General features: G+C 32.1%; 2 protein-coding genes and 1 pseudogene across 6 annotated transcripts; 1 reads left to right on the forward strand and 2 right to left on the reverse strand.

The window, feature by feature from the left end:
* Nucleotides 1-3202: 3202 nt before the first annotated feature.
* LOC110649542 (filament-like plant protein 7) lies at nt 3203-9714 on the forward strand. 2 transcript variants are annotated; one of them, XM_021804138.2, is made up of 6 exons: nt 3203-3571; nt 3639-3780; nt 5132-5276; nt 5429-7949; nt 8097-8157; nt 8873-9714. In XM_021804138.2, the coding sequence occupies exons 2-6, from the start codon at nt 3682-3684 to the stop codon at nt 9380-9382; spliced, it is 3336 nt and encodes a 1111-aa protein (XP_021659830.2). In that variant the 5' UTR covers nt 3203-3571; nt 3639-3681; the 3' UTR covers nt 9383-9714. The 2 variants fall into 2 exon arrangements, with proteins under 2 accessions (XP_021659830.2, XP_021659827.2); XM_021804135.2 differs by having other exon boundaries at nt 3203-3549.
* Nucleotides 9715-9942: 228 nt separating this feature from the next.
* Nucleotides 9943-13952, reverse strand: LOC110649544 (protein IN CHLOROPLAST ATPASE BIOGENESIS, chloroplastic). 4 transcript variants are annotated; one of them, XM_021804148.2, is made up of 11 exons: nt 13787-13952; nt 13602-13685; nt 12690-12764; nt 12559-12601; nt 12421-12478; nt 12124-12291; nt 11092-11154; nt 10908-11002; nt 10721-10802; nt 10520-10630; nt 9943-10422 (listed from the first exon to the last, which is right to left on the reverse strand). In XM_021804148.2, the coding sequence occupies exons 1-11, from the start codon at nt 13905-13907 to the stop codon at nt 10282-10284; spliced, it is 1041 nt and encodes a 346-aa protein (XP_021659840.2). In that variant the 5' UTR covers nt 13908-13952; the 3' UTR covers nt 9943-10281. The 4 variants fall into 4 exon arrangements, 3 of the variants coding, with proteins under 3 accessions (XP_021659840.2, XP_021659839.2, XP_058010459.1); XM_021804147.2 differs by having other exon boundaries at nt 10721-11002; XR_009151832.1 differs by having other exon boundaries at nt 10275-10422; nt 10728-11002.
* A 2679-nt stretch (nt 13953-16631) lies between these two features.
* Nucleotides 16632-23065, reverse strand: LOC131169423 (uncharacterized acetyltransferase At3g50280-like; annotated as a pseudogene).
* Nucleotides 23066-23280: the final 215 nt, after the last annotated feature.

Below are 23280 nucleotides of genomic sequence, written 5' to 3' on the forward strand. Positions count from 1 at the left end.
TTATTGAGCTCAAGTGAAAGAACTGTGAATTAAAATGTTCAAGATTGAAAATTGAGATAGAGGCTGACATTTAGTTTTGAGCTTAAAGAAAGATACAGTGTTTTTTTATGAGTCTAGAGTTATTGGCTTCTATGTTAGTTTTTGGAGAGTTTATGGAAGAGAATGATTTATACAGTATTATTGTCAATGGTACTTGCATGGGGAACCCCCCTTTGACTTGATAATTGATCATCAAATCCGTTTTAGTTTGAGCATTTCTTGTGGTGTATATTTTAGTTCACTTCAAAAAAAAAAAAAAAAAACCTTATTTACACTTTCAGAAATTCTAACCTACCAACTTCCTATTTTGATTAACATTATAACACAACAAATTAAATTTGAAATATAAAGAGTTATAATGGTTTTTTTTTTTTAAGTTTGTTGTTGGAAGTATCATAGAAAAAATGAATTAGATTTAACTCGTCTTACATATAAAATAAACACCTTATCCCAAATTAATATAGAATGACATGTAAAAAAATTAGACTGGGCTTCACTTCACCTTAAAAATTAGCTTTATGTTCAAGTCTTATATATAGCACAAACACTTTATCTCAAATCAATATGAGATAACAAGTATTTTTTAATTAGCTTGTAAGTAATTTAAAGTTATATACTTCCATATAAATATGGTGCATTTAAGATAATCATTAATTAGTTTTCACCATAATTGAACACTAATTGATAAAAAAATTTACATCCTTAAGTATTATATTAACTTTGTTGAAATAAAGAAAAATTATTTAATATAATCATTGTATGTATAATTAATAATATTTTTTTAATTCATAAATGGTTAAAATATACATAGGTAATAAATTATAATTGGAATTTTGAGCTAGGTCAACTGTTAATTACATAAATAAATGAGATGTTGAAGAATACATTGATTGATTAATATGTGGGTGGCTCAAGCTCAACTTCAAACCAAACGGTACTAAACATGAAAGCGATCGAAAAGGGTCGGGGCAATTGCCATTGATGTGAAGGTACAACAAATTCATGCCTTCTTTAGTGCTTATCTCTTTCTTCAAAATGGGGCCTCTCGTACTTGAGCTTCGTTATTACACGTTTCCGTAGAGCAGAAGAGTTTGGTAAGAAGTAAATAGCATTTAACAACGCATAGAAAACAATTGTATGCCCACATTCAATTTCATAGCATCCAAACAAGCCACAAAAATAAAAGGTCTTTTATCATGTGACTTTTGACCCCAGGGTGGGTGAATTTACTTCAGAAGAAGCTATTCTTGCACTGGGTTTTAAGTAAAGGAAACAACTTGAAAATTTTCCATTTTATAGTTGAAATTGTTCAGTTTGATTTAGAGATAACCCATTTTTTCAGAAAAAAATAATTCTAAAGTTAGCTTTTGAAATTTTTTTAACTTTCCATATGTTTTAAAATTAATGTTATATTTATCATGTGATCTATATAGAATAAATAAATTACTAAAAATAATTAAAGAGTAATTGGATTGGTGGTGTGAAGCTGATTTCAAGTAAAATTTTACCCGTAAAGTCAAGGATTTAAATTTTATAGTTATTATTATTGAGATGGTTTTATTAAATACTATTCTAAACTCCAGTATGGAAAAACCATTTTTTCAAATTATACATAAATATATATATATATAAACTAAAATTCATTAATGAAAATAATTTTAAATAATAAAATAATAACTTTTTACTCTATCATTCAACTCTATAGTCTTTTTAGAGTCCCATCAAATGAACTTCAAATTTAAATAGGCTATTAAAAGAAATATCTACACTTTTGGATAGTATTAAGATGTAAACCTTATAATGGAATCATGTAAATTATGGTTTATTCTTTTTCTCTTTTTTAAACTATATGATTATGCGATTATAAATGTACCCTAAATTTACATGCTTGCTATAATAATAACTTATTAAAGGAGAACCACATCATAAAAAATTCAAAATCCACCAATAATGATAAATCTGAAGATTTATTCGCTCAAAATCTATTAATAACAAAAAATTTAATGAGATACGTCTAAAATTTGTTATAAATTAATACGTCTACAAGTTATTAGAAAAAAAAAATAATTGCTATCGATAAAAATACTCTATCCAAAAAAGAGATTAAATAGATAAAAAGGAAAAAAAATAAAGGAAAAAAAAAAGTTTCTAGAGACAAAAGGTAAAACCCTCTCTTTAAAATTTTTTTTATTTACCAAAATTAAAAGTCTAAATTATGATTTTTTTTTCTCAATTAATAGTTTTTATGGTTGCTTTGTACATCTTCTAGACAAGTACATATCAACAGCACTAACAATAAGACACTAAAAAAATTATAAACAGATAGGAGGATATATATTATAATTAGTGGAAAATTAACAAAGAAAAAACAAAAGAATGAATCACGTGAATGCTACACAAGAAGAGAAAGGCATTATTAGTTGTTGTAAGTGTTACTTAACAACCCATTATGCCAAAAAAATAAAGGGACCACTCATCAACCAAAACCCATTAAGCATCACTATCATTTTTTTTAATTAAGCTAAAAGAAAAGTTCAATTAAAAAGATTGATACCAAGAGTAAAGAGATCACCTTCTTTGTATTATCAATTAACAAAATAATGGGGGAGGTTGGATGTTTAAGGTAGTTATAATAAATAATTTATTATTATTATTGTTATACTAAATATTAATATATTTAATACAATATCAATTATCAATTATGATAATTTACAGTACCTTAATTTGGTACTTAATTTAAGAGTATATAATAATATGTTACTTATTAATTTAATATTTATTTTTAAAAAAAATTATTCTCAATTTATTTACAATCACGATAATTAATATTATTTAATAAAAATATAAATTTTTAATCATGTTAATATAAATAATATAAAAATTAATTATTAAAATTTTTTTAAAAAAATTATATTAATTAAATTAAAAATTAAAATTTTTGTATTATAAAATAAAATTTAAATATTTTAATATTATATATTTTTAAATTGAAATATCGTTTGTATAGTTTGCCCAAGGAAACGGGTGGAAAAGCAACAGAAGAGACCCGCGCTCTTGCGGTCCGTCAGATCAAAGCAACGCAGACAATCCCCGCGCTACACGCCAACTTCGCGCGTAGTGGCGTCAGCGTAGGGTAAGATCGCGAGTCAAGGTGCCGACACCTCACACTTAGCCTCGCGATTCGTATTGCGGAAAAGTTTCCGCTCACACATTTGCAGACATTTTTGCGATGATGTACTTTACATTTTCCCCTGTTTCACTTTTTCTCGCTTACCAAACACATCCTCAGTCACCATATTCTTTGTCCTTCTCTCTTTCTTAGCTGTGGTTTATCTACTCCTCTCTCTCTCTCTCTCTCGTCTTTTATTTGTGGGTAGGATCGGAGCGAGGCGCATTATGATGTTCATTGTGTCTCTCATGTCTTGCATTTGATTCTCTAAATAGCTTTTACAAAATTCTCTGTTCCAGAATTCGGAGTTCTCATCTTTGTGGGTTGATGATCCATGCATGGTGAGATTTTGGTTACTAAGAGGTGAGAGAGTGTTCTTGCTCCTGATAGCTTCTCATTTTTGCGATGATGGTAATTTTTTTTAATGCAGATTTTTAGCTCTGTGTTCGGAAGTGTTTTAGTAAGTGGAAATAATGGACCACAAGACGTGGCTGTGGAGGAAGAAATCTACGGAGAAGGTGATTGTTGCAGCTGACAAAGTACACCTCTCTCCAAATGAAAATGAAGAGGAGGTAAAATTTGTGAAATTTACTCTACGTGCTGGTCTCTTTGTTTGCAACTTAAAATGCAAATTACAGACAGTTATATGCTTATTAGTATAAGATGTGAAGTCCAATGCTGTCACACTTTTCTTTCTGTGAAATTGTTGTCATCACATGTTCAAGAGTTTAACATTCAAGGTTACTGAATTATTCTTGGAAAATTTTCAATTGCTACACAAATATCCACCAAAAGGGTCTTCTTTCCCAAATATATGATGGACTTTGAGATTCAGCTACTGACTAGTACTGGATTTATGCTTTAACTTGTTCTCGATAGAGTTCTGTTGATTAGAGAGATTCTAAAGTGATGACCTTGGCCATTACTACTGGATTGTAGATTGCTTTTCCTGAAGTCTATCTTACCGCAAATATGCCACCTAGAATGGGTAATAGGCATTGGACAGCCTGTCTATTCTTCTCTCTGCATCGTGTGGATGTTTGACTTTAAATAAGTCATCATGCTAATTGATTAACTCCTTCACGCGATTTTAACCATTATGATAAGAGAACAGTTACAAAATTTTATTTACTTTGTTTCGGTGGCCTCTTTTTTGTGGGGGGTGGGTGGTGGTGTGGAGGGATGCCTACTTTAATTTTCAGATCGCCGATTCACATAATAAATACCGTGACTAGCCAAAAACGATTAAGCCCATCAAATAAAAGATGTTAAAGATGTTATTTTGCCTGTGGGGACTCTTCTGAAAGAAAAAAAAAAAGTATTAAAAATAACTGTGACATGGAACCCAACCATTGACATGGTGGTTTGGTTACCTCAAGCTAAACGCTCGAGTTCAAAAAAGTTTTGGGATAAAATCTTTCATAAAAACTAACCATGGCCCCCCCGAAGCTTTTGAAAATTTCAAAAGTTCCTAGGATATATGGAAAATTTTCATAAAATAACAATGTTTCCCTCAAAATTTGTTATTTCATTGATACTCCGTAGTTCAATGTCTACTTTGGTCCCTCTAAAACTAAGATTCTAGTTCTACTCTGAGAGGGAGGGCAAGTAGGCAACCCAGCATCTCAGGGCCAGTAAGCCTCCCAATGGACAAAAATAAAAAGAACAACTGTGATAAGTGGTTGTGGTTGTGGGAATGCGTTAGGTAAACAATTTTTTGAGGGCAATCACTAAAGGTGATTTAAAGAGTTCTCGACCCCTTGTTTTTTTAAACTCAAAAGAGTTAGTTCATGCTGATATTTGCCTGGCAACTTCAAAAACTGTTCATGAAAATGGTGAAAATGCATGATCATGATTGCACATCAGAAATTATTTCAAACACATTGGATTATTAACATATATATATATATATATTTCTTGCAGATACAGACTCTTTTGACTGATAAGGCAGAACTGGAGAAAGAACTGAACTGTTTAAATGATAAGCTTTCTTCTGCCTTGTCCGAGTGTAATGCTAAAGATGAGCTTGTAAAGAAACAAGCAAAGATGGTAGAGGATGCCATGGCAGGTAAATTACTGTACCTTTTTTTTCTGCCAGAACACCTTCATGTAAGGTTTTTCATATTGCCAAATTGTCTACTTTGTTGTATACATTCTGTAAAATTATCTTCATTGAAAAAATTTATTAGCCATATAATTTTTGTTTTTAATTTTTGATAGGTTGGGAGAAGACAGAAGCCAAAGTAGTGACTCTAAAGCAAGAGTTAGATGAAGCCATGAAGCAGAGAGCTGCTGGAGAAGAAAGATCAACTTACTTGGATGCTGCCCTCAAGCAGTGTATGCAACAGCTGCACTTTGTTCGAGAAGAGCAGGAGCAGAGGGTTCATGATGCTGTGATGAAGGCATCAGTGGAATATGAAAAGTCCCAAATGATTTTGGAGGAGAAGTTGGCAGAAACCAGTAAGAGGCTTGCAAAAGTAGGCATTGAGAATACTCATCTAAGTAAGGATCTCTTCGCAAAAGAAAGGTTGATTGAAGATCTAACTAAACAGAAGGTTCAGGTGGAGGCAGATTTTAATGCTCTAATGATTAGGTTAGAGTCTACGGAGAAAGAAAATGCTTCACTGAAATATGAAGTCCGAGTTCTAGAGAAGGAGCTTGAGATTCGGAATGAGGAGAGAGAATTTAATCGTAGAACAGCTGATGCATCACATAAGCAACACTTAGAGAGTGCGAAAAAAATTGCGAAGTTAGAGTCGGAATGTCAGAGGCTACGTCTGCTTGTTCGCAAGCGGTTGCCAGGCCCCGCTGCCTTGGCAAAGATGAAAAGTGAAGTTGACACATTGGGAAGGGATTCAGTTGAAACGAGGAGGAGAAGAACATATTCTAGTCCTAATGCTTTAATTGTTGACGTTGCTATTGACAACTCCCCAGACACTCCCAGCAAAAAGATCAACTTTCTGACTGAGCAGTTATGTGTCATGGAAGAAGAAAACAAGGCTCTCAAAGAAGCCCTTAATAGAAAATCAAATGAGCTTCAAATTTCAAGAACCATGTATGCTAGCACAGCTTCCAAACTATCACAGGTTGAGTCACATCTTGATGAATTGTCAAAAGGCCAATCAACCTTGGAGCCATCAGGGAGTGGTCTTGCACCACATGAGCTCTCTCTGGCCTTGACATCTGATGTTGGCAGTGATGATAAGGTTAGCTGTGCTGAATCATGGGCTTCTGCTTTGATTTCAGAATTGGAGCACTTCAAATATGGGAAACAAAGGGGTTCACCTTCAGTTAAAACTGTAGGAGGTTCAGACATAAATCTGATGGATGACTTTGTGGAAATGGAAAAGCTTGCAATAGTCTCAGTTGATAAGCAGTCAGGAAGTCCTCATCTTCCATTTGATGACGCTAATGCAACTGTTAACCCATTGGAAATTGGTTTGAATGCGTATCTCTCACAGATAACTGGTAAAGAGATTGTTCCAGTGTTGGACTCAAGCTCTAGGGTATCAAACCAGGAAATTAATTCCAAGGATGTACTGATTGGTAAATCTCCTGATTGGCTTCAGGATATTCTGAAAGTGTTGCTGGAGCAAACTCGTACCACACAAAGAAAACCTGATGAAATACTGGAGGATGTCAGAGTAGCTTTGGTAGGCATAAGTAATGGGAGCCTTGCAGGGTGTCTTGATACGAGAGAAAGCTCAAAACATCTTGATGCATCAAATTTCTCTCATGTTGGTGGTTGCATCTCTCGGAAGCCTATAGATAAATCTGTTCTGATGGATTCGTCTTGTGCAAATAATGAAATTGATGTCTTGGTGACAGGTGGGAGTGATCAGCAGTTGCAGTCAGATCTGGGCAAATCATTGCATAATATAATTGAGCAAGTTGAACGGATCACTTTACCCACTTATGGTAATTCAAATACTTTGTCTAGAAAGGATGGGAGTTCCTTTCCATATAAGAATACAGAAACATCTTCAGGCTACATGGTTCGAGTTTTGCAGTGGAAGACCTCTGAATTGACTGCTGTATTGCAGCAGTTTGTCCATGCTTGTTATGATCTGTTGAATAGAAAATCTGATGTGAACATGTTTGCTCAAGAATTAAATTATGCTCTGGACTGGATTATGAACCACTGCTTTTCCCTTCAAGATGTTTCAAGCATGAGGGATGCAATTAAGAAGCAATTTGATTGGGATGAATCCCGAAGTGAAAGTGAACTAGAGGTTGGTATGATTAGTCAATTTTCAGAAGTGGATAAACCATGCCTTTCCCATGATAAATTCTCATGTTTGCCTATGGTTGCTACTTCAAATGGGTTTCATAACTGTTTTGAAAAGGATGAATCTCAATGTACCATAATAGATGAAAATAAGAAGTTAAAAGATGAATTGATTAACACAGAATATACAAGGAAAGACTTGGAAGGGAGGCTTCAATCAGCTATTGATAAGAGTGAATCCTTGATGAATCAACTTCAGGTATCAGAGAAAACCATTGCAAACATGCAAAAAGAGGTGGAAACTCTGAAAATGTCAAAAACAATGGTTGAAAATCAAAGTGAAAATCACAAGTCGCCGAAAAAAGATCTAGATACACAGCTTAAAGTGGCTAAGGCAGAGTTAAATGAGGCTCACCATAAGTTTTCTTCCTTGGAAGTGGAACAGGAGAACAAAAACAGCTGCTGTGAAGAATTGGAGGCCACATGTCTTCAACTTCAGCTCCAACTTGAAAGGTACTGAAACAAATTTTCAATTCCCCTTTTGTGAAGATATAGGCATCATCCCTAGGACATCCAATAAAACTTGGAATGATAAAGGGAAGATAGCTGTTGTTAGTAATATGCCCTGCATTGGAAAAAGATCTCATTTTTTTTTTTCAGTGTAACGAAGAAAGCAGTCCCTAGTCATGAACTCCATCAGGAAGAAAAGCAACTTCGAACTGTAAGTTCATATCAACTTACCATGTGTATATAGATATTTTGCTGTTGGATTGTTATATTTTCATAGCTTTTATGATAAATTGATAGTTGAATAATTCCTTATGTCTCATTTGTTTTATTTGATAAGTTATAAAGTCCTTTATTTTTATTTAAAAAGTGGGAACAGTATTTATTTTTACTATGAAGAGTGCATGACCTTAAAAATCTGTCTTTTAAATGAATAAGTGCTTTCTTCCTGGCTAAAACAAACTCCATGTAATCACTATCTTCTATCTTTTTCTTCTTTAGGAAATGGGATGTTTGATTCCTGCTCTATCTATAATTTACTTTAGTTTTCCTAGGTTTGGATGAAATTCTGTGTGTAGCCATGAAGAATCTAAGTCGTTGTCGTTGAGAGTGACATTGAACGGTCATTGTTTAGTGCTATAGTTTTGTCTTTTCTCAACCAAGAGGATGTGGGTTTGAGTATGAGAAACAGTTATTTCACGCAAATTGTTGAGGATCCAACTATGCTATGGCTGGCTGCATTGAATATCATTGAAAAAGATTTCTTTTATACAATATAACATTTATATTCTTCTAAAATAAATAAGGAATAGCAAAATCCTGTAAGATATTTATCGCATTTAGTTTTTATATAGTTTCTTTGTGATTGCCTAAATTACCTACTATATGTGTATCTTCTTGTTGATTAAAGGACTTGTTCAATTTTGCAGGATTGGGAGATAACAGCTGCTTCAGAAAAGTTGGCTGAGTGCCAAGAGACTATTCTAAATCTAGGAAAGCAGTTAAAGGCATTGGCTACACCAAATGAAGCAGCCCTGTTTGACAAGGTCATCTCTACCTCCACTGATACAAATGCTGCCTCTGTCAGCAACACAGCAAGCACAGCCTTGAGCAAACCCAAGGAAAACATCTTGAACCAAAGGTCCTCTCTTCTAGATCAGATGCTAGCTGAGGATAACGCTGCAACAAAGGATAATAAATCCCATAAGGTCAAAGAAAGCGACAACCATAGTTCTGCCTTTGTTTCCAACAGGGTTATAGAACCTTCAGAAAAGATCCTTATTTTGAATGGAACTCAACACCAGGATGATGATGTTGCAATTAGTTCTTTGGCCATTGTACCTTGCAAGAAACAGGGAGGAGGAAGTTTGTGGAGAAAATTATGGTGGAGAAAGAGGAAATCAAACAGCAAGAAACCACCCCTTCCATTCGCTCCATAACAGACTGATATAATATCAAAGGTTTGCACTGTGTAATGTTATGATGGTGGTTGTCCTTAAGGGAGGATTTGATGCAATAAATTCTGCCTTTTGTTAAGCTTTTAAGAATTTTTGTATGGCTGTGTGTATTCCTTCTGTATATGCAACTGTCGGCTGGACAAGTTTTTGTACTATTGCCAAAAAAAAAAGGTTCCTCTATGGTGTGCATAGCATAGCTATCCTCTGTATTTTCTGTTAATAGGAAACACATTGCGTCCAACAATATTTCGTGTGAAAACATTTATACCCAGTTTGGTACATCCTTTTCCAGTAATATAGTTTTTTATTGCAAATCTAGTAGATTTGCCGACCCGTTGAGACAATCAATTTACAAGGTTACTTTAAAACTTGGATGATCCTGAGACCTCAGTTGTGCATGATGAGTGGCGACAATAATGAGAGGCCATCACTATGAGAAAACGTTCTCGCAATAACAGGATAACCAACAATGGGGATGTAAATTTAGTCGAGGGACCAGTTGATTCAAAAACGAAAGATTCAAAAACGAAGACTAAGATCCATGGCACAAAATGCAAAAACCAACCATATTGGAAAACGGAATGGAAGATACACTCCTGACTCTAATGTTCCCCTACTCCTGGAACATTGCCTCTGTGATTCATTATGCACGACTCAAGCCAGCTACATGAGAGATCACCTAACAACCGATTAAGAATCATCACAATTTTCTGCTCATGTCAATAATCAGTACAGATTGATCCACAGGTTTGGCAATGAAGAATTTGAAACTTCTTTATTGTTTTCCTAAATTTGATTTTGTGTGTATTTAGAAGCAAATTGAGCTAACAATCAGCCACTGCGCAAACGATAGGACTGATCTTTTGCACCAACGTGACAAGTCAATCTCTGTATTCTACAAATCTTGCAATATCATGAAGTCCAGCCTCCTCATAGCATGCAGCAATTCGCTCCAAATAGTCATCCCAAGTACCTTCGACAGAAGCCAAGTCCAGCAAAAAAGCTGCTTCATCCAATGCAATCTACATATTTGAAAGGTAAAGATCAATATTATTCATCATGAATTTGCCTAGAGTCACATATGCACATTAACAGACACATGAACTTCAGCTTAAAAACCTGAGTAGGATCCTTCCCCTTATTGAGGTCCTCCTGCCTGCCTGCCTCTGTCACTCTTTCTTTAATATACTCAATTTGTTCATCATCCCATTCTGCTATTTGAGCAACTTCCTGAATAGATACAAACCTCACATTTAATTCAGCAAAAGAATTAAACATAGTAGTAGTAGAGGTAAAGAGCAATCACCAGAGAATTCACACCTGGTACCTGCAACCCAGAGTCCACCATGGTGACTTCAGAGCTCCCCTGGCAGCATCCTTGGCTTCTAGCTTACGCCCAACCCTATAGAAAGCAATAGATGATACATAGAATGCTAAAGCAAAGAAAATACTGACCAAATTTTTTACAATAACATTTTGTAGAAGCGATAGGAAAAATTCCACGAACTTCAGCAAAACCTCAGCATTGAATACAAACGGCCGTGCAAATCCTGGAAAGTGCTCTTTCTTTGTATAAAATTCCCCCGTCACCAAAGCTGAAACCTTTAAAAGTACACATTTATGGACAATAAACAAGCAAGCTCAGAAATTCATCTGTGTGTAAACAGTAACCACAGTCATGTGAGTCTTACATGGTCTCCTTTTTCAAAATGACGCATCACTTTGCGCTCTAGGACATCCGGAAACAAACCAACCTGCAAATAAACCATTTGCATAGGCTTCATTCAGTATCACTCTCTCAACTCTTTTTCTCTGTCTCAGCACCATTCCAAGCAGTGATTCTCAATATATTTGACACTCCATAGTTAGCAATTCACAACAAATTTGACAGATTTTGCATGAGCTGTAAGTTTCTTACAATTCAAACTTTAAATATTGAAAGTAGATTGATAGCAAATCATCTTTTGGAGGCTTTTTTTTTTTTCTCTGATGCCCAAATTTGTTGTTAGTCCAAAAATTTTGAACTTGATACTGTTGATTCATCATTTCTCTCTCAAGTGCATGGATAAGATTTTTAAGTTCAACAGCTTTTCTTATTTTAATTTTTTTTTTCGCTTTTATTTGCAATTTTTCCTTCATCCTACTGTAATACTTATCAAATTTGTTTGGATAAATTGTTGGGTGGAAGAATAGAAGTTTTTGCATCTAGAGGCTTCTGGCCTTTCTATAAACCGTAAAAGAATGATTTTTTGTGAAGTCATTAGCTAAGCATGAGGGGCATGTAAATGGCCTGAGTATGTCTCTTTGGCAGAACATACAAGCAGTACGACAACAATATTATTCATTGTGGTTTTTCCTCCACTGTAGGGCATGAACTATGAAGTTGAAATTTTGTATTTAAATGTTAATTAACTAATTAAAAGTTCATGTTTGGTATGTTTTGGATGCAAATGCAAAAGTATTATTATTATTTTTTTAATATTTGAACTTATTTTTTAATGTGGAAGACATATATGCATTATGCATTAATTTTATTTTTTCTATGGTTTAAAAACTCACAATAAAAACAGTTTTTAAAAAACAGATGACAAAAAGCATTAAACAGATTCTAGCTTTTAGAAAAAAAAAAAAAAAAAAGAAACAGAAAACCTGCAATGTATCAAACACGCCCTTAGCAATTTGTTTGCACACCCAACTAGAGTACAACATTTTATTACTCATACCTTTTTTAAGAGATACACTTCCAGATCTGAAATCTGAGATTTAGCAAAATCACCCTTTGTATAAAGATTCTGCCCAGCATCAGTTGCAGCATGAAAAAGGTTGTCATTGCCTTCTGTAGGCTTTTTGGCATCTTCCTCAACCAGGATTCTGTGGATAAATTGATCTACCTGTACTTGGACAAGAAATTGTAATGTCAGGGAAACATTCAAGCCTTTGAAGATTTGAATATATAGAGGAACTTCCAATTATCAATTCTATCGATGTTATATAAATAGCACTGTAAATACTCAACTTACAGTCTTTGCCAGAAGCCAAACTCCATGTTTATGAACCTCCACCACTGGCATTTCCATTCTGTATGTACCAGACAAAACTGGAATCAAGCTAAAGAAAACTAATAGCAACAGAATTCCAGAGTTGTTAGACTCTATTACCCAAGTGGTGCCGTTGGCCATCTCAGCAACGCAATCACAGCATCTATTAACACAAAATAAAATCACATATCAGCTAAGACTTAGTTGCTTCTCAAGAATAAGGCCACATATTGGCACAACTTCACCCTTACCTGAGCTATTTTTAGCCAGTGGAACTACAAGGGGGATCAATCCTTGCTTGGCTTCAGGGGAAATGATGGCGTCACCTGTTACCAGGTGTAGTGTGCAAATAAAAATATATAAGGATTAATGAGACAACTAAACAAGAAGGGGAATGCCATGGTGAGAGATGCATGCATATACCAAATGGACTAACTTTTTTATTCAATTAGACGTTTGTTCAAATTAACAAGAAGTCAAGAGCAGCATATTTATCTCAAAACACACTTCTAATTTCTCTGGATGGCAATTGATTTGAGCACTCCATTCCACAGTAAGAGATCATAAAAAATATTAAACAGGAGACATTTAGAAGGAGATCAAGGTTCAAGTCTTTAGAGATAAAAAAATACACTCTCATCACATGGCTTTTGAAGACCAATATAGCTGCAAAGACATTCTACACTTATAGTGTGTTTGGGTGGAGTGAGGGAAGGTTTTATAAAGGTAATGGAAGGTAAGATAGTAAAACCTTCCCAATTCAAACCTCCCCAACCCACCAATTTGGTGGTTTGAAAAAGGGAGACTTTTGTATCCTTGAAAAAACCTTCCTTCAAAACAAGCATACTTTAAAAACCCATCTCTTACCTTCCAAAACTTCCTCACAAACAAGCTGCTAGTAATAAGCAGCAACCCACGCACCGGGAAGCAAACTCAAAAGAAAAACCAAACTCAAGAATTGCAAGCCAGACTATTAACAGTACCCACAAGGCAACAAAACCCAAAAAGAATAAATATTAAATAAAGGATTCCCATTTCAGTGGCATAGTTTGAATTAAAAAGGTACAGTTTTCGAGATTCTTCGAACTAAAAAAGCTTAAAAGCTTCAATGAACACATAATGTAAATGCTCCCAGGAGTTGAATAATGGCCTTTCTAATTTACCTCTGGTCTTGAGCAATCTCAGCAAATGAGGCAAATGCCTTGGAGGCTCAGTTGCAGCCACTTCTTTCATAAAACTTATATGCTCTGCCAATTCCAAAACCCAAATGTTAAAAAGAAAGAGAAAAAAAAAATGCTTTGAGAAAAAATTTAGTAACGGATGAAATGTGATGGTTATGTGATATCACCAGTAAAGGATGAAGGAGAAGAACATAGAGAAGAGAAGCTGCGAAGCGTTGGTATGCGGCGGCTGAAAACTATAGAGGTGGCGCGTGGAGCTCCAAACACCACTCCGCCGCCGATCTGCATTCCTTTGATTATCAATTACAGTGGCGCTCACTGTCACTGATGCTATTTGGGAGCTACGAGATGAACATGGGCCCATTTTGAACACGCCGGCCCAATGCTTATGATCCAAATTTAATTCTACTATGCCCAAAATTTTGAGCTCGACCTTTTAAATAATTAGTTTTTAAAGCACATACATCGTATAATAAAATTTTTTTACAATTTTTTGTCTCATATGATTTAAAATTTAATATATTAAAGTAATAATTTTATTTAATTAATTGATTTTTTAGTTATTTATATTTGTGAATATGCTTTTAACTATAATTAGTTAATTATTATATAAAATCATCCACATATTTGATGTTTAGAATTAAATTTTCATTATTTTTATTGGATATATATAATTTAAAAAGCAAGAGATGTATGATTATTGATTAATATTAATATTAATATATGTATAAGAATTTTAAGTGCTATAAAATTTTGTATGTATAAAAATAGACTTTGTTCATACATAACAAATTTTTGTTTGTAGGAATAATAAAAAAAAAAACTACCCATTAAAATTAAGAGGAATGTAATTTGAGGTATGTCATTAACAATTATGTTAATAAAAAAAGCAATTCTTTTGAACGAAGACGACGACGACGATGATAATGATGATGATAATGATGGATAAAGACATTTTAATTTCTTGTGATTTGCATGTTTTATTAATAAAAGTCTTAATTTTTTTTAAGGATCTGTATTATTATATTATTAGTATTTAAAAATAAAATTATTAAACGGTATCAATATATGTTAATGTGACAAGTTTCTCTATACTTTTAAGCTGGTGTGGCATATGGGCTCTATCTATTTGGCTTTATAATCATGTTATTAATTTACTACAAAGTTAGCAAGAATGAGAAAAAAAAAATTATATGTTGGCATATACCCCTTATTATAAGAAAATAAACAGGTTAACTGGTATATACAACTAAATATGAGAATTTACTTATCATATCAGCTTAAAAGTATAAGGAGACTTACTATATTAATATATATCGATAAAATAAAAAAACCTTAAACTCTTATACTTATTATTATTAGTACTAAAAATTTATCAAAACACACTATTAATATTAGTTGATAATAATAGTTTATTTAGTTTATTAGAATCGAAATTCAATAGTCATTATAACAAATAATAAAAGCCGTGAGTTCTCATCTAATAGTTTTTACATAAAATTACGACAATTTTTACAATTTTTTACTTAATATATATGATCTCATTATGAAAGAAATCAAATATTATATATAAATAATTACTCTATCTTGATTTTGAGAATTTTTTATTATTAATAATTTATATATATTTTTTTATACTAAAGTTTTATAGAATAAAAGATGTTCGTTTTACCTTATAAGTTGATCAAATGAACCTTTAAATTTTAAGATCAAGTTTACTTGTTTGTTTCTAATTTTTTATAAGTATATAAATTAAATAATAATAATAATGATAAAACGGTGAAAACTAATTTTTTTATTTAGTACTTTAAAATTTTATCATATATTTTATTTAATATTTTTTTTAATTTTAATAGTAAATATACTTATAAGTCATTTTTTATTAAATATATCAAAATACTTAACAATCACTTATAAATAATTTAATTAAATATATAATTACTTAAATTTTTTTATATATTTATAAACTTAAATTAACTTATAAATACTAAATTAATTTTATATATAAAGTCAAACACCCTTGAGAGGTTGTTCTTTTCCACGTTAGTATAGCATGATAGACTGTAGTAGAGCAGGATTCTACTTTACTCCCTTCTTTTACGAATGCATTGATATTATTTATTGATGTTATTAGTATTATAATTAAATTATTAAAAATTTGGGGGAGTTTTTCACTAAAAATGTGAAAATAAAAAAATAATTTTATAATAATATAAACTTATATTCATATTAAAAAAAAGTTAAATATTTGCGTATTTTGTGATTTAATCCAAACCTTTCAATTTCTATAAAATAAATTAATTTTTGAAAAGTTCCAAAAATTTTATTTAATTTTAAAATCTAATTTAAGAAATGTGTGCCCCTACTTATTTGAAATTTTTTTTTTTATACAAACATGGACCCTATATTACACTAACCTCTCTCTAAAAAATTATATGCGAGAGCAAAAGCGAGGGAGGTTGGTAAGGCAGTAAGCTGGATTAATAATAATTAGATTTGAGATTTCATGTTCGAAGTCCAATCAAAATTAATTATATAAATAATCAAAAAATTAATTTTAGATTTTACTTTAATTTTAAACATAATTAAGATAGAAATTGAACAGATGATTTTTTTATTAAATTAAAATTAAAATTTTAAATAATTACATTTTTAAAGGAGATTAATTTAGTTATTGACAAATTTCAAGGGTTATCCTGTAATTTACTTTTTAAATTGCATTGTTTTTATTTGCAACCATTAGTTTCAAATTTTATGATTCCTTAGTTTTATGTGCATAGTTTTGATTTTTATAATTCCTCAGTTTTATGCGCGCAGTTTTTTTTTTTTTTTTTTTTTGTTGAAAGATAGGTTGTAATTTATTAAAAATAGGACTTAAAGCCTAATACAGTGATAAAGAGCACATTACAATAAGCTTAAAGGCCAAAATAAATAGAAGTTCATGGTCTAAAACACAACCTATGTAACAAGCCACCCCAATCCATATAAACAAAACCTATCAGAAACCCTAACTCAGGTGGGTTGCACCCGAACTCGCAAATCCGAAAAAGAACAAGCACTAATGCCGTATGGAGGAGCACCTCCCACCCAAAGCACCCGCACCTTCATCGGAAGTTCATCATCAACAGCCATATTCACTAAAACGAGGGCAACAAAGCTAAACACTACACAACTATTTGAAGCTCAAGACCATGTCACACAAGGAAAAAAGATCCCTGGGAAAAGAACAAAAAGAGAAGAGGGAGAGCCCTAATAACATCTCACTCTCATGTAATTGAAGGAGGCAACAACGGTCCATAGATGGACAACTAGCACTTTTACCCTCGAGTTCCCCGTTCCCCAAAAACCACAGCTTGAAGCACAATGCTAAGGCACAAAAACCTCTCACAATAGAGTACCATGAAAACTTCACATTGGCACCAAACCTCGTAGAGAATAGCAATAGTGGGTTATTCAGTGTCCCACTAACGCTTTTAAGGCCAACCCATCAAATTGTACCCCACGAGCCACCACCACCAAGCTAGACTGTGCATACAATAACCAAAAAACCCCTGCAGACTCAAAAGCTTCCAAGAGTATCACAAACCAGGAACACACACATATAGCCGACAAATCAGGCTGCTCAAGTCTATCAAGATACCTCTTTATTATAAGTGTAAATACTATATTTTGTCCAGATCTAAAATAAATTTTTTAAATAAAATGAAATAGGAAAGTCAAAAATAATTAGTCTATTTTCAATTTTCAGTCTCAATTTTACTTGACATTGTCAATTTTAATCTTTCTTTTCATTTTTCTTTTTTTTATTTTAGTTCTCAAATAGTAATTTTATTTTTATTATTTAATTAAAAGTGCAAATTAAAAAGTTTGTTTGGATTCAATTTTGATTTTAATTTCGATCTTGAGATTCATTTTACATTTTCAATTTATCCTAAATTTATTTATTTATTTTAGGAAAAAGAAATATTCTATTGGGTTTTAATTTGTTGCCATTAAATTTTAGTTATACATTTTTTTGAAGAAATAAAAGAAAATAAAATCAATTAATGATGAATTAATTTTATTAAATTTCCTAAACTTTTTATCTATCTGTACAAGGAAACTCTTCCTTTTCACTTTGATTGCTCTCTTGAAAACAACCCAGTTTTACGTGAAAAGAGAAACCTTTCTACTCCCTTTGACTCTCTCGAAAAGACATAAGCCTCTCTTTAAAAGGGGAGAACGAATCCTCTCCTGAGGACTCTTGATAGCAACGTCATTAGCTTTCCTAGAAGGGGACTCATCTTCTTCCTCTCCAAAGAAAAAACATTGTCTCCTCCATGATTTGATTCTCGTATCAGCTGTCTTCTGTCCAATTCTCAATTTTGCTCCAAGGATTAAGGTTTCTTTCTCGATTCCAAACAACTCTGTTAGATTAATTTTCTTTCAATCTTAATGGATTTTGTTAAAATAAATAAATTTATGTCTTTGATAAGATGATGTTTGAAATTTGTAGCTTTAAAATTCATGTTGTTTTGAGTTGTTGAGTCGATTTCTTTTTGCTTTTATAGTGATTGAGAAAAGGAAACCTTGACTATTATTTGTTGGTAACCAATTATAATGTTGGTAGATTGAAAATGTACTCTACTAGATGATATATTGATATATGAATTGATTATTCAGTTTTCTATGTGTTTAAAAATTATCTATCATGTTGAAATAAGATGTAAGTATTCGGATTATTTATAATTTACAGAGTATGAAAAACTTGTTAATTCATTTTAGATCTCATCAATTAATTTATTTTATTTTATTTAATTTTATTATTATTTTATTATTATTATTATTTTCTTTTCTTTTTTTTTTTGTTGAGTCCAAATATAAGGCCTTCAAGTGGTATTATGTTAGTAGGGAGTAGTCGGACATTTTTTTAAAGAATGGGTTTTTACATCCGGTTGTGGTTTGGATAGATAATTTTTTTAAAAAAATAGTGACAGTTTCATTGTAAATACTGAAAATAAATATTAAATAAATAAAAATATAATTAATTAAAATTTTAAATTTACTGATATTTTCATTATAAATCTTGAAAAACAAAGTAAATAAATAAATTAAATTAAATTAAAATTTAAATATCGGAGGTCTAATGATAATTTCATCTTAAACCTTATTTGTCATGAATTTGAGATTAATTATTCTAGGTCTGTTGATAATTGCATCTTAGACTTTGTAATTAAAAAATATTAATTAAAAGATTGGTTGGGATTTATTGATAATTTGATCATAAATCCTAAAAACAAAAAATAAATTGAAAATGAGCAAATTGGATTAAAGGAACAAGATCTTCGGTTTAATGATAATTGTATCTTAGACTTTATAAAATCATATTAATTTGTTAGGCTTATTGATAATTTTATCATAAATTCTAAAGATAAAAATCTAAATTAAAGCTTTGGGGATAATGGTAATTTCACTTTAAATCCTATTTAAAATAAAATTTTATAATTAATGCTTTAGGTTTAATGGTAATATTGCCTTAAACCTATTAAATAATTAATCTAAATTTTGAGTTTTAATGGAAAGTTCTTCTTAAGTCCTATTAAAGTCCAATGGAAATAAATTAATTAAACCTTTGGGTTCATTGATAATTTCATCATGGACCCTAATTAGTATTTAATGGTAATATCACCTTAAACATATTTGAAAAAAAAATAAATCAATCGTTAATTAAAATTTGTTGGATTGGTTGATAGTTTCATCACTTAAATATAAGTATAACTTAAACCACATAAAATGCACTAAAATACAAAATTAAAATAATTTTAGGTCTAATGATAATCTCATCTTAGATCTTTTTAATTACAAAAATTAGAATTAATTACTTCAGGTTTAATGATAATTGCATCTTAGACCTTAGGATTTAAAATATAAAGTATTGTTAGGATTTAATAATAATTTCATCTTAAATCCTACAACCTTGAAATAAAGCATATAAAATCTTTCAGGGTTTAATAATAATTTTATCTTAAATCTTATAAGTCCGATAATAATCAAGATTTTAGAGTTTAATGTTAATTCCATCTTAGGCTTTATGAATCAAATAAAACTAAAATAATTGAAGGTTTAATGATAATTTCATCTTAAATCCCACAAAATAAAATAAAAATAAAGATCATGGGTTCGACGATAATTGCATCTTGGACCTAAAGAAATAACAATTAATAGTTTGTTGGACATGATGATAATTTCATCTTATACCCCATAAAATAAAATAATTAGATTAATTTCTCTTAAACTATTCTAAAGATAATAATAAATTCAAACAGAATATTATTCTTGTATGGAAATTATTTAACCAGTCGAGAGTTACGAATTTTGGAAAATCCAGCTTTTGGGGGCATCTCGCTAAATCTCTCAGTCAACTTGTAAGTAATATACGTATTCAACTCATAAGTTATACTTGTATATAATTAGACGCACCACACACATAACACCCTCAGTTATTTGGACACCAATGATGGGATCAACAATAGAGAGTTGAAAGTTTTCACAATCTATTACAATCCTTGGGAACTAAATGACACATTTCCTGGTATTAAAGTTTTAATCAAGGAAAGAGAGGAAATTAATAAAATGTTAAGTAGGCATCACTTGTATCACATCTATGTTTGACTTCTTTTAACAATATTTGTATTTAATAAATAACTAAAACTTTTAAAATAAAACTAAAATTCAATTTCTTAAAAATAATTGGCTTCTATTTTTTTTAATAATGTGATTTAAAAAAAATAAAAATTAAAAATCTTAAAACCAAAAATCTATTTTAAATCCATTTTCAATTTCAAACATATTTTAATTTTCAAGTTAATCTAATTTTCAAAAATTTTAATTTATAAGTCAATTTTTTAAGATAATTTCATTTTAGGCAAGATTTCATTTCAACAAATTTAATTTTTAAAGCCCAATTTAATTTTCAAACAAAATTTAATTTTCAAACCAAATTTAATTTTCAAATAAAATTTCATTAGATTATTCGTCAAATTTAAAAGCCTCATTAAAATAAATAGTTTTCAAAAAAATAAAAAAAAAGATCAAATGGAGTCAAAATTCACTTTTAGGGTCGCTTCACTTACTTATGTATTTGATTTACTCTAAGAGTGAGACATTTAAGTGTTCCAACTTTTTCGATCGAAATAAAGAACAAATATTGTAAATTAATCTCCATTTCAAATTATTGACATTAATTTATTTGAGCACATTTTTAAATTCATCTACCATTTTGGGATGACGTGGGATGCCTAACACTTTCCCCACACGTATAAGGACCCCGAGCTTAGAATCTCTGGAATAGAAGTGGATTATTTTCTTTAAAACAAAAGTTTCTAAAATATAATAAAAGATTTTATCTATTTTTTCTGCAAAATTAGAGTGGCGATTCCTCACTTTTCCACTTTGGTGTGAATTACTTGGCAACCGTAAAACACATTGCGACAATAAGCTCTGACTTATAAAAACTAAAACCTTATCTAAAATCCACTCAAAAATAGGGGAAGGAAGAACCACTCTTGGGCAGAGGAGGCCCCCTATCCTTAAGGTAGAGGAGGCTGTGCACACTAATGAGAAATGAAAGACTAAATTCTACGATGAAAAACAAAAATAGAGAGAAAACTCTCTATAAAGTTTAGAGAGAGTTCACTCATATGCTTGCCAATTACTAAGGTCTAATTATTTTCTACGAGGAATAAGTGGGAGAGAGAGAGAGAGAAGAGAGAGAGAGAGAGAGAAATTTTCTCTCATTTTGGTTCTTCTTCTTCCTTAGGGTGCGACCTTCATTAGTGCCTTCATTGGTCTTCCTCTGCTCTTCCGAGTAGGGGAAGGCTTCTCTTCCCCTCATTCGGCGTGGGTTCCCTCCTTGCCCCTGTGTTAGATTATAAATTTCCTGTTTTGGGTTGTATTGCAGCTAGATTGAAACGGTAGAGGGCTCTTTAAGCTGCATTTTTTTTTGTGGTTTTGTTTTGTTTCTAGTTGTGTGTTATAGGTCTCCGAGTTCAAGCATCAGTGTGTCCTTTTAGTGAACTTTTAGTGAACTATGGCATGAGGAGATTCCTAAAAGATGTTATCTCGCCGGAGTTTGCAGTTGGACCCAATAATGCATGAGTGGGCCTCCAATGAGCTATGTCACTTCATTCTTCCACTAGATCTGTGATGCTTGAGGGTTTCTGTGCTTCTTATGGCCTGGGAATAGTCAATAACTTCCTTCCATGTAAATTCGGATGATGATAGTGGTAAGAAGGCTCCTTTGCTCTTCGGTTGGTTTTCTATACCATGTTTGGCAACTATAGTTGGGAGATTTCTGTGTTGTCTGCCTTCTTTGATTTGCATGTCTTCCTAGTCCTTGCTTGATTACCTCTCTTGCTTTCAACGTCACTGTCCCTACATGAATTGCATTTCCAAAATACTCTCCGGGCAAAGGTGGCTGCAATCTTGATCTAATGCCAATCATCAAGTGGAAGTTGGTCTCTTCATTGGGATCATTCAGTTGACGATTTCGAATTACAGATCGCCAAAGATGAGCCAAAACTGATTGTAAAGATGAGATCTTCTCACAGCCAGCCTCAGCATTGGCTTTTGCTTTGAGACCTACAACTTTTTCTTTCATGAAATGGAAAACTCTCTCTTTGAACGAAGGCGGTGGTGGAATGATTTCATTATCAGTTCTGAAGATTGAGAGAGGCAACCGGATGGAGCAATAGCTACGAAACCAGTGCTCAAGGACAGGTGGTTCAGAAGTCTGATCTGAATTATTGCGAGAAATTTCAGACCAGAAATTGAAGAAATTCCAAAACGTTGTGCCATCGGCAACTGAATGGTTCATGGTGCAAGCTATAAAGATTCCATCTACAAGCTCTGTAACTTGAACAGCTAGCAATGGTTTGGAAACACCCTCGTAGTTTCTTACCCCATTTAGTGGAAAGAATGAGTGAACAAAGGGAGGAACATAGATGGGTTCCAGGATGTCAGAAATGGCAATATCATCGGCCACAGCGTGAACAAATTGGATTCCGGCATTGTTGCATTCAATGAAGAAAGAGGCGGTTTTATCATCATGTTCTACTATTGCTTGGCGGCCTGCAAGTGGAGCGAAGAAAGCTAATGTGCGAGAAAGTGAGTTCTTCAAGTGTTGGATTAAGGTTTCATCCAATCTTTTCACTTCTGATGATAGATTTGGTTTGGGTTTGGGGAAAAGAAGTCCCTTTTGGATGGATTCAACCAAAAGGAGCTTGAGATCGCTTGAAGTTTACTCAATCCTGTGCATAGATGATTGTGGGCTTCTTGTGGCTTGAACTATACTTGTGGAGATTAATCGGATATTTGCCATGTCTTAGTGTTAGCAAGCTTTTCTTCAAGCACAGGCTCAATGAGCTTCAAAACTCCCATGAATAAAAATTTGGATGAATCAGCTGAGTTTTATAGAGTTTAGAGTTTGTAAAGAGAAATTCTTGTTTGTAAAGAGGAATTCTTGTCTATCTGATTTATTATAAATTTTAATAATTATATTAAAAAATCTCTAATTTTTATTTTATTTTATTTTTTTATCAAATGCATTAATTTCATTAGATTAAGAGGGGCTAGAGCACAAATACAAAGGTCTAATACAACCTGGTCTATGAGGCCCATTGAC

The sequence above is a fragment of the Hevea brasiliensis genome, chromosome 10 (assembly GCF_030052815.1).
Source record: "Hevea brasiliensis isolate MT/VB/25A 57/8 chromosome 10, ASM3005281v1, whole genome shotgun sequence".
Classification (NCBI taxonomy): Eukaryota; Viridiplantae; Streptophyta; class Magnoliopsida; order Malpighiales; family Euphorbiaceae; genus Hevea; species Hevea brasiliensis.

What these genes read in the sequence shown, in the direction of transcription:
- LOC110649542 (XM_021804138.2), top strand. Translation starts at nt 3,682, where the DNA reads ATGGACCACAAGACGTGGCTGTGGAGGAAGAAATCTACGGAGAAGGTG. An exon ending in CAAATGAAAATGAAGAGGAG is followed by an intron (nt 3,781 to 5,131) that starts GTAAAATTTGTG and finishes TATTTCTTGCAG; the next exon opens with ATACAGACTCTTTTGACTGA. An exon ending in GGTAGAGGATGCCATGGCAG is followed by an intron (nt 5,277 to 5,428) that starts GTAAATTACTGT and finishes AATTTTTGATAG; the next exon opens with GTTGGGAGAAGACAGAAGCC.
- LOC110649544 (XM_021804147.2), bottom strand. Translation starts at nt 13,907, where the DNA reads ATGCAGATCGGCGGCGGAGTGGTGTTTGGAGCTCCACGCGCCACCTCT. An exon ending in ACTGGCTAAAAATAGCTCAG is followed by an intron (nt 12,602 to 12,689) that starts GTAAGGGTGAAG and finishes TTGTGTTAATAG; the next exon opens with ATGCTGTGATTGCGTTGCTG. An exon ending in AGGGGAAGGATCCTACTCAG is followed by an intron (nt 10,423 to 10,519) that starts GTTTTTAAGCTG and finishes TCAAATATGTAG; the next exon opens with ATTGCATTGGATGAAGCAGC.